Below are 18,371 nucleotides of genomic sequence, written 5' to 3'. Positions count from 1 at the left end.
GGGGGGGTTAATTGGAGAAAATATGGTTAGCATGTATTAATCAACATTAAACAATAAATCCTTCTTCACTTCTGACATTTATTCTGTCTGTGTTACCCAGATCGACTCCATGGTGGACGTGGGAAAGTCGTTTTACTCACAGCTACAAAAAGTACAAGGTAACACCAACTCCAATGCTGAGGTGTCAGCAGAAACCAGTGACCAAAAACCGGTACGTCACAGAAGTTCTCAAGCTAGTCTAAACTGTCCACCACTGAACTTTATTGGTCATTGCTAAGACACACTTCGTGTAATATCAGATTAGATTTTGTTGCACTCACCCATGAAGTTCATACCAGGGTTAGAACCTTTATAATGTAAATGTATTGGTCAAGATATTACACTGCTATGATGAGGGTGTTAACTCTTTCCATACTGTTGTCATGTAAAAAAGTACACATGACAAAATATTGGGCCGTCTCATCCCCGTTGTCGTGTACACACGACAAGAGTTTGGTGTTACCTGTCTTATCTTAAGCTTTTTATAGCACATGACAGTATCGTAATCCAATCAATTGCTGCTAAAATCAGCAACAATCAGTTGGACAGAAATATTTTTAAAGGTGCAGAGTACATATTTTTCATCATTTGACCTATTGTTTTCGAATTTGCCGCAAGATGTTTGCGTTTAATGGTCTCCAATATAAACAATATGGCGGCGACTTAATTCCATACGGACAGTCGTAAATTCTTCACTAAATATTAATTGAGACTTATTTAAGTAAATATGAATATTTTAATATAAGTCGTGATAAAATCTACTTGTATTTAGAAAAAAAAGTGTGATATGTGTAGGTGCGAGTCTGGTAAGGACATCCAGTACGGAATCCGGACCGGAGTTGCGGTACAGAATGAGTTTATTAGTGCTTTCTGAAGATAATTTATATAAATTCATACTTGTGTCAGTTTCTGATAAATAATGTTTAAACTAAGATGAATGAGGTTCTGCGTTAGAAAGATAAGAAAACAATAAAGATTCTCTAAAATAGTAGGGAAAGATTTAATTAAAGTATGAAAATTGTATCCTCTGATTAAAGTGTAAACAATGTTTTATTTTTTAAAAATACAAAATTAATTTACAAGATGCAGAACCAAACATTTGGAAACATTAAATTACCTATTTTATTTTAAAAAAAAATACAAAACTATTTTACAAAATTCATGACCCAAATAATTTGTAACGCATCAATTTCCCTATGGGCTATATCTACCTGTTTAAATTTCAGTGGGAACCCAAACCTTCACAGATGATGATGTTGAACCTGACTGACGGCACTAACAACATAAAGGGAATGGAATACAAACCACTGACCTGTATAAACAATAACCTCCAGCCTGGCACAAAGGTCTTTATTCTACTTTTATTTTAAAATTTCATTTATCTTCCAATTCCAAATTTGGAATTGAACATTGGATTATTAGTGAAAGATGAGTCTGTTCCACCTGACCACCTATCTTCTTCTTCATTACTGTGAAGCCGCATTGATACTTGATAGTCCAGCCACCTTCGTTGCCCGTTAAAAGTGGTCGATTTATGAAGCATTTGGATGAACTGCATAGACTAGTTGTATAGAAAATGTTTGGGAAAACTATCCTTCAAAACAACAGCTAAAAAAGAGGATAGCTTAAATTTACTGGTGAGCTCAATTGTTAAAGTGGATTTCATTTAATGTAATATACAATCTGATTAAAATCATCTGTTACATGGCTCCGCCTGAACATCTGAATATGCCGCGGTCAAGGTCACGTTCAAGTGACCTTTAGATGAACCAATCAGAGGCGCGCTGGCAAAAGTTTGCCAGCACATCGGAATATCATGGTTGATGATAAATAGCGAGGGGTATCGAACAGATTAGTTTTCCAAAACAAATATGGCGGCGGGAACTGACGTTTCTACGACGCCAAGGAAAACGTACCCACTGAGTAATAATTGCGTAGGCAACACCGCTATAGTCTTTCTTCTCTAATAAAGCTTCGAATATCTTTTTCTGTTTGGTTTCAGATGATCAATCTCAAATAACTTCATAACTTTCGCATCATTCTCATCAATGTCCGACATATATGTTACAACTCCGAGCGCCCTTTTGAAAGAGGGTCTCTGATTGGTCAAAATTTAATGAGTATTTGTAAATATAAAGGTCACCTGAACGTGACCCTGACTGCGGCACACTCAGATGTTCAGGCGTAGTACGAAGTTAACGAAGCCATGTAACATATGATTTTAATCAGATTGATGTAATTTATAGTAAAAAAAATCTTTGTCATGTTTTAGTGAAGGTACAAATGTAGCTATGTTGTATTAGCACTGACACTTATTTTAATGAAATCTTATCCAGGCCATGACTTTTAAAACATATCTTAACATTACTTCAATTTCACCTGATTAAACCTCAAGTTCACCTGAAAAAACCTGCTGAAAGCATACCATGCACTGTGCATAGCACTGTTAATAGGACGTGAAACTCAAACAAACCCAATGCACTGTAATTAAGTCACTGTGACATTGACCTTAAAGTCAAAGGTCAAATAAGTGCAAGTTTCCTGTGAAAGTTTGTCTGGACATGAACTTTTATACAGTTAAGTTATCTTGACAAGTCTTGAAGTGTATCTTCATCTACATCTACATCACCCACAAGGAGTGTGCAGTGACCTGTATTCACATGTAGGTCACCATGACTATCTCCCTTTAAGGTCAAAAGGTAAAACTATTTTGTTTACTCTTAAAATTCTCTGGGCTGTAAATTCTAAATTGGTGAAAATGTTGTGATGAAAATCTACAGAGATGTCCTGTAACATGTATTATGAAGTGGGATCTGTTGGTTTTTATCCGAAAGGCTTTTGAGAAAATGATATTGCTGAAATTTCCATGCTTGTACTGGGAATGGAATCCTGGTCTCTTCAGGGACAGCCAATGACTTTTACACCTGGACTAATCTGGTTTAGTATGATGGAAGACAAATATGTTGAAGCAGGTCCTATCAAAAATTAATCCGTAGTTTGTTTGATAGAGTACAAACATTAGGGCCAATTGGTTATGAAAATATCTATAATTTGCGCTTCTCTACTCCTAGGTGATTGTCAGTGGCTCTGTGCTGTGTAGAAGAGGGGTGCTGTTTCTGACCAACAATAATCTCCAAGTGCTGGGAGGGGAAGTGGACACTCTAATGGAGGAAAACACAAAGGTCAAACTCCTCCAGGACGCACTGTAAGTCATTGGGCCAATATCATCCAGGGGGCACTGTAAGTCATTGGGTCAAACTCCTCCAGGACGCACTATAATTCATTGGGCCAATATCATCCAGGGGGCACTGTAAGTCAATTGGTCATGATCAATGAATCAGAGTCCTCTATTGGGCACTTACCTCTATGGGTCTGAGTTCTCCAGGGGGCAATGTAAGTTAATGGGGCAATATCCTCTATGGGGCACTTACGTCAATGGGTCTGAGTTCTCCAGAGGGCAATGTAGGTTAATGGGGCAATTTATCTATTGGGCACTCAAGTTAATGGCTTATAGTTCTCAAGGGACCACTGTAAGTCAATGGCTCAAAGCCCTCTAGGGGGTACTGTAAGGCAGTGGCTTACAGTCCTTAAGAGAGCACTAAGTGAATGGGTATGATTTCTCAAGGGGTTAAAATCATTCATTGAGTTTAAGTCTGACATCTAACCATCAAAGATATCCAGAAATAAGACCTTCTTACAATCAGTACAGTACATAAAATCCAGGGTCCTTCAGTAAGACTTGGCCAGTTAACACTTTAAATAGAGAAGAAATGAAACTTTACAAAAAATCTGATCTACTGAATATTTTTATTGTGATTTTCCAAAAGCAATACCGATAGATATCGGAGGAAAGTCATTGCAAAAATGAATATGAAACTTTGATAACATATAATCTTCCCTATGTGCATTAATCATTAAAGCTGGGGTCGTTTTGTGATTTCTATTTACAGGGATTCAAGTATGCATAACGCTGGCAGTGTTCACAGACAGGAATTTAGTGACACAGACATCAAACCTAGCCAGTCATCTGTCAGAAATTCTACCTTAGCTCCTAACAATAGGGGAGGATCTGCATCCATGAACAGAAACCCAGCAATGCCAGGTAAACAGTAAAATCGACATGGTTTTATGTCAAAGGCTGTCTGTCACACTGCACTGTAGGGAGTGCTTCAGTTTGATTGCAGCTTCTTTTGAAAACGTTATCAGACACATTATCATGGTTTTTATGCGCCCATCAAATTTGACGGGAGTATTATGGTATGGCGTCGTCCGTCCGGTGTAAACTTTTGTTTGTCCGGCAATCTCCTCCTACATTTTGCTACCGATCTCTTTGAAACTTGCAATTGATACACATTATAATCATGATATGAAGTTGTGTCTCCCTACAAAGAATTTTGATTCGACGATTTTTCCAAAAAAGTTATTGTCCCTTTGTTCATTTCAGTATTTGATTTTTTGTCCGGAGATTTTCTCCTACATTTCTTATATCATGTCGGCTAACCACTCTTAGAATGATTCAGATCTTATTTCAATGTAAGAAAGTATATAACACTATATGGCATTCGACGGGTGTATATATTGTTCCGCCCCACGGTACTCTTGTTGTCAACATGTAATCATTATGATAAATTGTATATAAATCTATATCCATTGTACATGACCATCCAATATGGTATATATATAAACAAAACATTTGTTTAATTACTATCAATTGTATTCACTAAAAACAAAATTGTGAGAGGATTTCTTTAACACTAAATCTATTTTACTTTACTGGTAAATAGGCTTGAAACAAGTACAATTGTCATCCTCTATCAAATTTTCCATCCCCTATCATACCTTTAAATGAACATCACCAGGGTTGGTTTGATGTAGATCACTGTTAGATCTTCAGACAAATATTCAGTCCTCCAATACCTCATGCTATTTCACATATCAGGGTCATATTAAAAGTTTCGATGAATAAAAAATATTTTTTGTTACTGCAGTGTGGTCATTTTACTATATATATGTTCTTTCATCATAGATTTTATGCTTCAGGGTACGGAGTCCAACATCAATATTGTTGTTACTTTCGTTAGAATAAAATAAAAGAAAGACGAGAGGAAATAGTGCACCGATACTGTAATAGTTTATTTTCTTGTTAACTGAATTAATCATTTTGTGATGTCACTTTATAGGGGGGAACTCAAGACCCAGTTCCAGTATCAAACCTTTGGTTGAAGATGCTGTTTTAGATGAGGTAGGTGCCATATTCATGAATATTAATTAATGCTTAAGCATGAAGAAATTTTATTTCTCCGTACTTTCTGATTGGCTGTATATATGCTCCCCAGGGAGTTGAGAAATGTATTGGCTGGTTACAAAGGCCCTATAACCACGGATAATAATTTGTGAACCGTTTTGAGACGACCTACGAACTAGGATGTGATAAAGCGGTATATAAGAACCTCCAATTATTATTATTATTATTATTATTGATTTGTGAGATGTAAAGAATAGTCAGCTTTAAAAGCAACCCACTCTGTGCAGGTTCAGGAAAATACAAAAATAATCTCCTTGTGATTGACTAATGATCGAGTATAAGAAAAAATCAAAATCATTTTCCCATTCCTGATTCTGATTATCGATTATAAATTCCATAATCGATATAATCAGTTCATCATTGAAATCAAAGTGTTTAAATGTCTTCCATGTAAAGTTTGGTTTAAAAGTCATATATTCTTATGATTCGTACTATATGATTAATAAAAAGGCATGAAAGTTGTTTGAAACCCATTCATTATAAAAGAGTGAAACTCAGGGTATATTTACCTAACAACTCTGTCTGTCGATGTACTAGTAGCATTCTCACTTTAACTGGGTATTCAGTCCCATAAAATTATAAACCGATTATGCAATCTATCATCGATCGATTTACTACCGGTACTTCAGATTATAAACCGATTATCGATTATGCTTTTAACCGATTGCCTATCACTACTCTATCCCACTTTTTATATGAGGCAACTTATGTTGGGTCCCCCTGTAGAATCATGAATTATCTTCTGGATCTTGTCCCGACTCTCCGGGGCCGTGCAGGTCTGCTATAAAGATGCTACACCATACACAGTATCTTTAAAGATGTTTTTTTCTGTACAGAATCTAAGTACCCGATTCCCAAACAAGGTTGATATAAAGACTTTTTACTATGTGCACAATCTTAGTCTCAGGTATTATTTTTATAAATCATTTGCTAGATAGATGTAAAAGCACTCTGACTTGTTATAAAGATGTTTTCATTTGACACAGTATCTTAGTGCCTGGCAAGTTTGTTATAAACATACAATGTTCCAGATGTCGTTTTGGCACATTCGAGCTGCCATGATTGAATATTTCAGCATCATTTTACCCAAGAACAGCATTTTTAACCTCAAGAGTACAAATTAGTAATTACGATGTAATTTGTCAGCTCATTTTCACATTTGCTGTATTAATTATGCACAACGTAACGTCGAAGAGACCTGAAAGTTAGGCCTACTGCTGAAGAGTTTATATATGCGATTGTATTGAGTATTATGACTCTAACTTACAACTTTTTGTAATGGTAAAATATATTTCAAAATATTTTCGAAAATCCCCGAAAAATTTATAATAAATTGTCGCGACGCAGGACTTGTTTTGGATTGTTCTTGAGTATAGTGTGTACCCCTTTCTTGATGAAATTATCATTTCACACCCCCCCACCCCCATCCGCGGAAAAAAAAAATTGCTGACTTAAAGCGAATATTTAAGGTATTTTTTATAATACATGTACCCAGTATCATATTCGGGTTGTCTGTTACAGTGGGACATGGAAGACTTGCCAATGGACGAGATGATGGATGAACTGGACGGTATGGACATGCCACAACCTGGTCACCGCAACAATAACACCAACAGGGTTGTATCAAGCAACGGGACCAACACCCAGTCCGCCACTGCAGCAAACAGCAGAAACAACAATTTGTCCACGGCTAGGAATGTTCAACAGAACAAGAACACATCAGCCCAGTCTTACCGTGGATCCTACACAAATGGTGGGCTGAAGCAGGAACAGAACGGTCAATCAAAATACAACGAAAATGTTTCTTTAAGGAATTTGATTTCTGACTCGAGAGCAGATAGAAGACCTTCTCCTGAAGAGGCGCCAAATCGAAAGAGACAAAAACTTAGTGACAGTTCTAGTGCATGTGTGAAAGAGGCTTCGATGCCATCAAACTATGATTCCATGTTCAATGACGACTTCGAGGATGACTTTGATGATTTTGATGATGTTCCATCTTCAGTAATTGTGAATAGAAGTGCTTCAAATTCAAAAGTGATATCCAAACCAATGGTTAAAAATGAACCGGATACGTTTGAGATTTCTGTTGGAGAAAATGCTGGGGAAAAGGTTAAAAAATTGTTGTCTCCCCTTGAATTAAACACACAAAATAGCCAGGAAAGGCTTGTGGGAAGAGGTATGGGGAAAAGTGTTAAAAAGCCGTTATTTTCAACTTCATCTAAAGCATCCATTGATGATAATGTGGTTAACGTACCTGTTAAATTAGAATCTCCCTCACTGGTCAGCATCGTATGTCCTTCAGCTGTTGTGAACAGGAGGGTCAGTGGTGGTCAAGTTACTCTGGACAAGTTTGTAAGGACCCCTCCAAGTAGACGGATGGACAACGGATCACCTATCGGGCAAAATGGAAATGCAGCGAAAAATTGTGATGGACAGAAAAAATTAACAGACTTCCCTTTGGTCAAAACTTCCTATGGTAATATAATTACAGATTCTTCTTACTAAGATTACTGTATACCGCCCAGTCAAACTTTGGCCCTTTGCCTATGAAATCCAAACACGCCCAGTGTTAATTTCGCCTTACACATTTAATTGCTATGTAAGTTACATCGTTGACTGATGATTGCTGTAAGGATTAATTCATCCTCTTTCCAGAGGATGAAAAAAAGGCTAAGAAAATTAAACTGCAGCGAAAATTTCTAGATAAACAGTGTTGCATCTTTGCTGTTCTTCATGTACTGTATAATGTTCGTGATTATTTTTCGATAAGAACTTTATTTTTCATATGTGATTTCCACCTTAAATCCTGTATTATTAATATTGTACAGTTCAAAGAGAAAACCTACCAACCAAAATGCTGCTTTAAAGCAATAACAGCAAGAGCTGTTGCACTTGTGAAAAATAACTGATTTGATAAATGATTTATTTAAGGGATTGATGCTGAACCGTTCACATACCTGTCTATTGTGAAGAAACAACTGACCCCACAGGACAGTGTTACATTCAAAGTCAAGGTCAGTGTAAATCCATTGAATTGTTTTAGGTTTTGCATCCTCGGAACAGCTGAGGTTATATGGAGGCAGTGTCCTGTCAAAGTGTCATCTCACTGAATGTCATAACCTGGACCAGTAAGCATGACACTCCGCCGGTCACAATATACAGACAACAGGCTAACCAGTCATTAAAACCTCCTATCAACAGCTACACATCAAGTAAAGAACAAATTAAAGGACTTTGGATATTCAACTTTGAATGGGTGACAGCAAGGAATGGTTGGCCTGTTGTCTGTATATAGTGACTGGCAGTAAGGAATGGTGGGCCTGTACTCTGTATATAGTGACTGACAGTAAGGAATGGTGGGCCTGCATGTACTCTGTATAAAGTGACTGACAGTAAGGAATGGTTGGCCTGTTGTCTGTATATAGTGACTGGCAGTAAGGAATGGTGGGCCTGTTGTCCATAGGATGGTACCTGGTGGTGTGCCATGGTAGCTTGTCTAGGTGAATCAGGTATAACATTCACCCCTACATCTTTAAACTGGACTTACCCAGTGTTTGATTTGGTAAGATTCAAATAAGACTTTATAGAGGTGCATGGGTTAACTAGTGGATGCAAAATTATCACCATCTTCATATTGCTTTAGCTGTTGTGAGGATGTGTCATTTTCATAGACTTGTCTCTTGGTTTGAAACTCTTACTAAAATTTATATAGAGAGAGAGAGATAGAGAGAGAAAGAAATGAAATGAAATTCCATCTAAAAGAGGCGTTGTTAGCTCACCTGCCTGTCTATACGGCGTCAACTTTTTAAAAACTATTTCAAACTTAAAGGCAAGTTCTGCTGGGCCGATTGAACTGAAACCTGGTAGGAATGATCAACTCATGGTCCTGACAAATTGTTATTATTTTTCGGGTCGATCAGAAATCCAATATGGCCGCCACGGCCGCCATTTTGAAAAACTATTTCAAACTTAAAGTCAAGTTCTGCGGGGCCGATTGAACTGAAACTTTGTAGGAATGATCAACTCATGGTCCTGACAAATTGTTATTATTTTTCGGGTCGATCAGAAATTCAATATGGCCGCCACAGACGCCATTTTGAAAAAACTATTTCAAACTTAAAAACAAGTTCTAATAGGACAGTTTAACTGAAACTCGGTCTAGGAATGATCAGCTCATGGTCCAGACAAACTTAAGGTAACGTTATACTTAACTATTTTGTACTCAAATTGGTACATATTTCAACAACAAAAATAAATACTGTAGGACTCAGGTGACCGTTTAGGCCCATGGGCCTCTTGTTATTTTAAACAGCTTCTTTTCAGTAACCAAAAGGCCTAGGATGATGATATTTGGCCTGTAGCATGCTGGGATGAAGGGCTACCAAGTTTGTTCAAATGAATGACCTTGACCAACTTTCAAGGTGACAGGGGTCAAATGTCTTAAAGTATTCAAACAACTTCTCAATAACCAAAAGGCCCAGGGTACTGATATTGGGCCTGTAGCATGCTGGGATGAAGGGCTACCAAGTTTGTTCAAATGAATGACCTTCACCCACTTTCAAGGTCGCAGGTGTCGAATGTCGTAAATTCTTCAAACTACTTCTTCTGAATAACCAAAAGGCCCAGGGTACTGAAATTGGGCCAGCTGTAGCATGCTGGGATGAAGGACTACAAAGTTTGATCAAATGAATGACCTTGACCAACTTTCAACCTAATGTCCTTGTTCAACATTCAAGGTCACAGGCACCATATGTTTAAATCTTTTAATGGGTTCTTATGAATCAAACACTGATATTCTGCCTGTAGTTGTATTTTAGCCCTCTTTTTAGATTACAAGTGTGAGATTAATACCAGGTGAGCGATTCAGGCCCATTGGGCCTCTTGTTGTAATCTTTCTGTTTCAGATTCATTTACATTTCAGTTCTGATAGTTAATGCAGCAACATTACGATCACTTTTGACTATTGTATTTCTCATTAAAAAAATACATTTAATGCTCTGCTATGCAATGTTCTTTCTTCACCAAAGTGTTCCAATCGTGTGAAACTTATTTTTTTCCATTTCTATACTAAATGATGATTCTGATGATTGAGTGAAATTCTGTGCAATAGAAATGTATGTAAAATGAATATCAGTATATTATATGATTATAAAATCTACCTTCAGGCTTACATCTCAACTCTAATTGGTCGACTAGACAGCTCTGGTGGGAAGGAGTGGACACTGGCCTGTAAGATTAACGACGGGTCAGACAGTCTGGACGTTGACCTTTCCAGCGGGGTAGGTCACGGTTTCTCTCCATAATACTGGATAATACATACGTATAAGTAGAATTATTGCTTTCAAGAAATTTCTATCAAGGAAATAAAATATACAATTTTATGAAAGATAATTCCTGTTTGAGGTTAATGTCCAAAATCTTCAATAATCTTCAATAATTTTAGAACTGTCAGTGATTGATTTTCCAAGTTTCGATTATATTGTCTCTAACTCACACAATTAATTATCAAAAACAGATTAACAGATACAGTGAAGGGATGATCATAAGCTTGGTAAAAATGTAACTGGTGAAGTTGAGTTGCCTCCCTTGGTACAAAACTCAAAAAATTTGTAGTCGTGATATTTTCATCAATTTTGGATATTGTATTACTTTTCATTAGACTTTGTTTACATTGGAAATAAAATTTATCACTAAATCCAGTTTTCGTGAAAGAACAAGTCTTCTTTTTTGTTCTTTTAGCAAAAGAAAACAAGCAAAACACTTAACGCTGATTTAAGCCTTTCTTTTCTTTTGTGGTTTAGGTTTTGACAAGTCTGATTGGATTTTCAGCTCCTGACAGCATGGTAAGAATCTTACCTTTCATCTAATGAAAATAATCAGTAAAGGATTAAAGACTTACCTGATTTAAGACAAAATTTTCGGAGGACGGGGCTATCTATAAACCGATACTCATTTTGTTTGTAAATAAAAAAATAAAAAAAAAATAAAAAAATGTGATTCTAATGATCGATCAAGATCGAAGAACTGTCACTTGGAATGTTATCCTATTTCAATACTATGTTATTTTCTGTTGATAAAATTTTTGTTTCTCAATGTTAAATATATAAATACATCTGCTATGATTTTGTCAATTTATTTTGACAGGTGATGAAAAAAAGGTCGAAACACGATCCCAGCATCAAAGATGTACTTGTGGAGGTATGTACTCACCCTGGTATCAAGGCTTATTGATCAAGTATCAAGTATATATACCATTACTGGAAAGTGCTCTTGTTAAATTGCATTAAATAAATTATAAAGTGATATCTTACAATATTACCTAAACAATGCAATATGTTCAAATCTGAAAATCACTTGCAGTTCTCATGCACTCCCACAAAAAACTAAGTTATCTTTTAGTGAACATATTAGACTCAACAAATGATAACTGAATTCTAAATAAAATAAACTTAGTCAAACTTTTTTACGAATTTATAATCTTATTTCTATGGCAATAAGCCCACCCATATATCTAGTGGAGTTAATTAGAAATGTCAATGGATGCTATATTTCATTATGCTGTAAATAACCCATCCCACTATAGCTAGCTACTTTGAGTTAGAGATTTGTGTATACCCCCTGGGCTTATTTCTGGATAAATCGGCTGTTTTAAATCGGTTATTATTACAACATATATTACAGGGCTTACAACAGTGTCAACAGAAATTGATAGAGCTACTCTGCATCATGGAGATACGAGTGACGCCCTCTAAATCCCGGCCAGAGGTCGTAGCCCTTCACCAGATGACTCCTGGGAGGATCAACGCTCTCCGTACTAGAGTCACTCAATCTTTGGACAATAAATAATTTATTTCCTGTTCATTTGTCTTTGGTCTTGATATGATCTTAAAAAACAGCTATGTAATGCCTATTGCTATGTTAAATCAATCTACTGGAAATATGTTTTTGCTTTAAAATGTTTGCCATTGAACCTTTAAAGAAAATCAATGTTCCAAGATCAGAATTCATCCCTTATACTTACTATATAGCACATAAGATTTTGTCTTCACAAAGAATAAAGGACAAAATTTCAAAAAAAAAAAAGGGGGACATACACCAAATGCAAACATGAGTTTTAAACCACCTCAATAGCTTAATGGTGAGCCACTGACTGAAGTACTTTGTTCACCAGTACATCCCTGCATTGCCTACCAAGCAAGTATTGTAGCAAGCCCAGCAACTGTATTTATGGTTATAGGGTAGGGATCTTAACTGATTTCATGCCCCGACTCCGGGACTAAGTCGTTGGGGTTGGGACAGGACCCTGACAACAATCCTGTTTGCATTGACGTATTGGTCGCCTAGTACCCGTTTATAAAAAAGTTTGATTCTCTTAAACAACAGGCTAATGAGCCTTAACGGTCACCTGAGTTCTGATATATTTATACAGGGATTTGATTTTTGTTTTTAAAACATGAACAGAAATATTCAAAGTGACAAAAAACAATAAAACCACCTTTTTTTAATATCTATCATACAGATTTAAGACTGAAAAGTATTTGAAACTAGCACCTCTGATTCTAAACAAGAAAAATGGAAAAAAAAGAAATTCAAGCACGCCGACTCCTTTGGGCCCCGCCTTACAGCCCTTCGGGGTAGGGCTGGCTCAAAATTCTAAAAGTATCAAACTGTCAACTCGGGGTTATAATTCCAATCAAGTTATCGACATGTAATATCCAAAGTATCATTTGCCAATATAAACCATAATAAATTTTGTCCCCCTCCCAGGGATAAACATGATACCCCAGGGTCATAAAATTCATAATTTTGGCACCTTAAAACCCTTCAATCTTTAAAGAATATTTGATTCTACCCTATCTGGGTCTTGAGAAGAAGATTTTTGAAATTTCAGTCAATTCAACCCATTTTGGCCCCACCCATCAGCCCCTGGGGGTCAGTCAGGGCTGATCTGTGCATACCATCGACCTGCTTTCCAATACTGATAATGCTAACCCAAATTGAATTTTTTCCAATGGAAATTAAACAACTGTTGGTCAAAAATGTGATTTCTCTATATAAACTATGGTAAAGAGTTTGCCCCCTCCCCAGGGGGAAACATGAGACCCCAGGGTCATGAAATTCACAATTTTGGTAAAGCACCTTAAGACCCTTCCATCTATGAAGAGTAATTGATTCTACCATATCTGGGTCTTGAGAAGAAGATTTTTGAAATTTTTGTCAATTTGACCATTTTTTGCCCCGCCCCTCAAGCTCCTGGGGGCTGGGTACCATATAGTTCACAATTTTGGTTGACCTTTGGCCATGGAAGGTTCCTGCAAAATTTCATTACAATTGGTTCAGTAGATGTTGAGAGGAAGTCGAAAATGTAAATTATTTATGGACGCACGACACCGGACAAAAGGTGATCGCAATAGGTCGCTTGAGACTTTGTCTCAGGTGACCTAAAAACTCCCCCACAGTATTGTCCGAGTTTGTATCCTATTTCTGAAATGAAAAAAAAGGAAATACAGCAGAGATATAGCTGCCAAATTGAAAGAGTTTATAATGAAAAGATCGTGAATTTTTAAATGACTGCACTTTAGCTGGAAGATACATTTTGAATTGCCTACTGATCAATCGGACTAATTTACCCACCATTGGTATGATGCCAATGTCTAAAGGCTACATATAAATAAATCATTCTAGGAAAAATGAAAAACCAGCTGTATCAACTTGTACATTTATGATTTCTTGCAATTTTCTTCATTTTCTATTTTCATTATTGGTGGCAATTGGTCAGTACACGACGTGATAATGAAGGCGAAGGTTGATCTGGATCAAGGATTTAGGAGGGAGAGGGAGCATTAATTAAATGGGTCCGGAGATAAAAGCCCTGTTTTATTGGGTATGCAGGCAAGGTGAACCTTTTCTTGCACATGATATTATGAAATATACAGCAAGGTGAACCTTTTCTTGCACATGATATTATGAAATATACAGTACTTTAAATAAAGAAATTTTGGGGGAGGACGGCTCGGTAAAACAGGTCACTCTATAGGTCAGACGCATACTCCTGATAAAAAATATCAAATAACCACCTCATTATGTAAAACTTCACGCCATGATCATATACAAAATGTACGTCCCCTATTTCAGTGGGGTAGCACTCCGAAATCAACATCAGATCAACGCTGTACATGTAGCAAGGCGGTCGTCCGGCGGAATTCCAGGGCTATGCTCCCTTTATTAGTTCTTTGCTAAAGAAAGAGTCATGGCAGATATAAAGAGTCTGCACGCGCCATCCTATGTGTAATACCTAGTAGATGGTTCATCGAAAGGATCGCGCGGCAGCGTAACGGTAAAATTGACTGGTTTTAAAGGCCAGTGTCGCTCCTCTGCAATTTTCAAAGGACAGTTATCAATCTAGCGATTGGAAAGGTGTTTTTTTGCCGCCTTAAACCAATCAAATAACTAGCTTTGAGACTTTTAATTTGTCATAACATATTGCAGGGGTGAAGACGTAAGTAAGTAAGCGTTACCTCTGGAATTTCGAGAATGCAAGGTGGCAAATATACCAAAACACTCCCTCCAGCACAAACATAAACATTGCACACAAGGATGCCTGATGGATGTTACATGACCTTTTTAACTATCTGTTTTAAAAGAGGACTCTCAACCGTATAAGCAAACACAATTGTCTGAGACGTCACAGGGATGCAGCAGGAATTGGGTTTTACGGCGCATAGTTGGGCGCTTCAAGCGCATTCTGGTCTATTGTTCGTGCTTGCGCCATGTTGGTATTGCCCATCACAGATTTGAAGACTTTTACGAATTTACACCTGTCTATCAAAATGAACTGGCACTGTTAAGATCAACACTAAACAGTTTACGAGTTCCAATGTGAAAAGAGTTTACACTGTGGGGACGTATTCTATATAATTGTAATTAGGATTGAGGCGGAACATGAACATGTACGGAGAGACTTAGATTCGAACCGTGAACCTTCCCAACATAGTTAGCAGAACGCCGCTCTCATATGCTTTGCTTTGCCTTCTAACACCTTCTGATTGTTTCACTCATGCATATGTAGGAAAACAAACAACTTTCATCCGCTATACAGTGACGTTGTACAGAAACTGGTGCACAGCGTGTTGCAACGGGAAAATGACAATACGGTCTGACATTTGTCACATATGTCTGTGACAAAACCGTTTCTGAGATTTTAGATATTTGGAGAGAGAAAAAATAATACGGACATGTGGCTTTAATGTTTCCGAAGGGTATTTAGTTTTGTACATATTTAGAATATATATATAAAAACTGAAACTCAACACGTCCCGTGTGACGATTCGCATAGACTCGACGATTATTGTTGCGCATATTTTCCATTTTTTGTCTCAATATTTACCGCTGCATTCATGTGGTACATGTATTGTTGACAGAAGAATTCCGGCCGATGATCGCTAATGACCTTTACCGGCGAAAAGTTGAGTGACGTATATATAATTGAAACGCGATATGACCAATTATATACGATATGTATTGGAAAATAATATGGAATATGATGGTCATATAATCCCGAAGGGTATTGCTTAAAGCCCCAGGGTAAAGATGGGCAGCTGTGCTAGTCCCGGTCTGTGGTTATTATGATGTAATTGGGGGAGAATCGTTCTGGAAGATATGTAACTGGAATTAAAACTTCATTTTTGCGTAATGGATCGATTACACGTTCCCCATAATTTGTGAATACCGAAAAAACACCATTAATTCCTTCCGTTCAAACTGATTCGAAATAGAGGAAAGACCAGGTCAAAATCGGCCGAAATATTGTTATTAAAGTCGTTTTGGACAGTATGGCAATTGTTGAAATTTATTTGAATGCATACCATTCGAAAGTGAAATTCAAACCCTTCATATAAAAGGGTAAACTGTTATCGTTTCGGTTCTTGATAAATCGGTTCTGAGATAATTCATCAGGAGGGAAGCGGAACAAAACACGCGGTACCAGGGCGAATGGCAAAACACCAAAAAACGAATGAAATATATGGACGGGAAGACAAATGGTCAAAAGCGAACATTTTCCTCGCCCAGGTGCCCAAACATTTTTAATGTTCCTGTGGAAATTAATGACGTCATTTCCGTTCTTATTTTGACGTCACTACGTTTAGCAGATTCCAGAACACGTTTTTTTCAATGCTGCAGACTAAGAACAATTCAGACAAGATTTGGACAAAGGTTTGTTCTTTTTTAAGTTCGTATGGTAGAATATCCGCCAGGCAGAATAAGTTGAGATACACGCATCGAAATAGTCGAAATCAAACATGAGCTTTCTGGCATTCTGTGATGTCTGACTGTGCACTGCATACTGCAGGTTCTAACGTCACTATACCCAAATCGGGACACTTTTTAGATACATGTCAATGTTCTTTATACCATAAAATCAGTTCCAAAAATGTTTGTTTATTTTTCATCAATAGGTACTATCCACTTTTCATTTCTATACTAATTTGATATTTCGGGTGCGTGGTTCTATAAAAAGAACGCGAAATACCATCAGAGTTACGTAGGCCCTTGAACCGGCGTTACTGTACCCTGGAAGGGACACTTCTGGTATTTTTACAAATATTTGGGGATATATATGAAGAAAATATGCATACATGTAGTTGAAATAGTTTAGAGTCAACGAGGGTTCTGATTGAATTTCTTCTCCAAACTAGCATTAGATTTGATAAAATAGACATTTGAAAATGATATCAAAATAAATAGCGTCGCACGAAACGCTGATCAGTAAGGTCTTGTTTTGGAAATTATTCTTGCATTTAAATTGTCCATGTAACGATAATCAGCAGCCAACAAAGCTAAATACAGTTTAATTGTCATGAAAAGTATTATCAAATGAAAACTGTATACATAAAAGTGCTTCTTTGCATTGAATGACAGTTTCTTGGGCCGTTTTCCCACAAGATTTTGGTACAGTGACGGTATAGGTTTCTTTGGGTACCACTGACGTGAGTTGAAACAGGTGATCCAAGCTTTCTAAAAGAGGTAGGTTTGGTAATATTATATAAATAAATTATATAAAATTGATAAAAAAAAATCATTTATCTTTTAATATTGCTATTTCTTGTAAATTATCAAATATTGGGTAGTCGGTTGGCGCAATGAATAGCGCACTCGCCTTTCACAAAAACGATCGGGGTTTGAAATTCAATCGGGTATGCAAAGGTATTGGGTCACCTGCCCTACCCGTACGCTGTGGGGTTTTCTTCTGGTAGTCGCAGTAGTTTCCTCCCACATAAAAAAACCCTGAGCGCTTCCAAAATCGACAAAGTATGAGCAAATGAGAGAGTTGTATAGAGACCATTGAAAACGTACGAGAAGAAAAGACCAGGTGTTCCAGAAGGGTAAGCGCCTTCTACTTCATCGACGACATGTACATTCTGTAAATCCAGGTCAAAACTAAGTAATGCCACGTACTCGTTTTGTGAGAGCCGAATAAAATGGCACACTATTGAACATTATCAAAAAAGTCGATCTTCATATCGGAATATTAAGCCAAACTTTTATCTATTTTACGACAGTTGCAAACCAAGTTCTATCAACTTATATTAATCACTCCTGATGTCCCGGTTGGAATAACGCAGGTGGTCTTAATGTCGGAAGAAACATGAGTATCCGGTGAAAACCTACGTGGTCCGGCAGGTGACCCAATACCCTTTCACGTCCGAACGGGGAATCGAACCCCGGCTGTCTTGGTGAAAGGCGAGTGCGTTAACCACTGAGCCACCAGACGACCGTATCGGCGCAATAGGCATGTGCATGGATAGGTTGCACAAATACATATTAGACATTGTACAATTACAAGCAGTAGTTTATATATTGTGAGATTCTATTCGGTTTTGATTTATCCTCTTGTTTCGATTAAAGCTCTAACACGCCCACTATACAGCCATTTCTGCAACCGCAATCCAGGATTTATCATTCTTGTATTAGACCCTTGGTGCTTAAAATTGTATTTCGTCAGTGTTTTCAGATCACAAAAATTGTA

At 37.2% G+C, this 18,371-nt stretch overlaps 1 protein-coding gene across 1 annotated transcript in view; it reads left to right on the top strand.

Moving 5' to 3' along the window:
* The window catches only part of LOC110446154 (recQ-mediated genome instability protein 1-like), a 14,624-nt gene extending 2,421 nt beyond the window's left edge, over positions 1-12,203 (top strand). Inside the window, exons 4-14 of the mRNA XM_021491155.1 lie at positions 101-211; positions 1,266-1,385; positions 3,111-3,244; positions 3,990-4,141; positions 5,220-5,281; positions 6,866-7,820; positions 8,276-8,358; positions 10,510-10,623; positions 11,146-11,187; positions 11,489-11,542; positions 12,026-12,203. Of these exons, the coding sequence (XP_021346830.1) occupies positions 101-211; positions 1,266-1,385; positions 3,111-3,244; positions 3,990-4,141; positions 5,220-5,281; positions 6,866-7,820; positions 8,276-8,358; positions 10,510-10,623; positions 11,146-11,187; positions 11,489-11,542; positions 12,026-12,190 (1,992 nt within the window). The 3' untranslated portion in view covers positions 12,191-12,203. The remainder of the gene's footprint in view (positions 1-100; positions 212-1,265; positions 1,386-3,110; positions 3,245-3,989; positions 4,142-5,219; positions 5,282-6,865; positions 7,821-8,275; positions 8,359-10,509; positions 10,624-11,145; positions 11,188-11,488; positions 11,543-12,025) is intronic.
* The last annotated feature ends 6,168 nt before the right edge of the window (positions 12,204-18,371 follow it).

Source organism: Mizuhopecten yessoensis, unplaced genomic scaffold, assembly GCF_002113885.1.
Source record: "Mizuhopecten yessoensis strain PY_sf001 unplaced genomic scaffold, ASM211388v2 scaffold2597, whole genome shotgun sequence".
NCBI classification, from domain to species: domain Eukaryota; kingdom Metazoa; phylum Mollusca; class Bivalvia; order Pectinida; family Pectinidae; genus Mizuhopecten; species Mizuhopecten yessoensis.
This window is presented reverse-complemented; position numbering and strand designations above follow the sequence as displayed.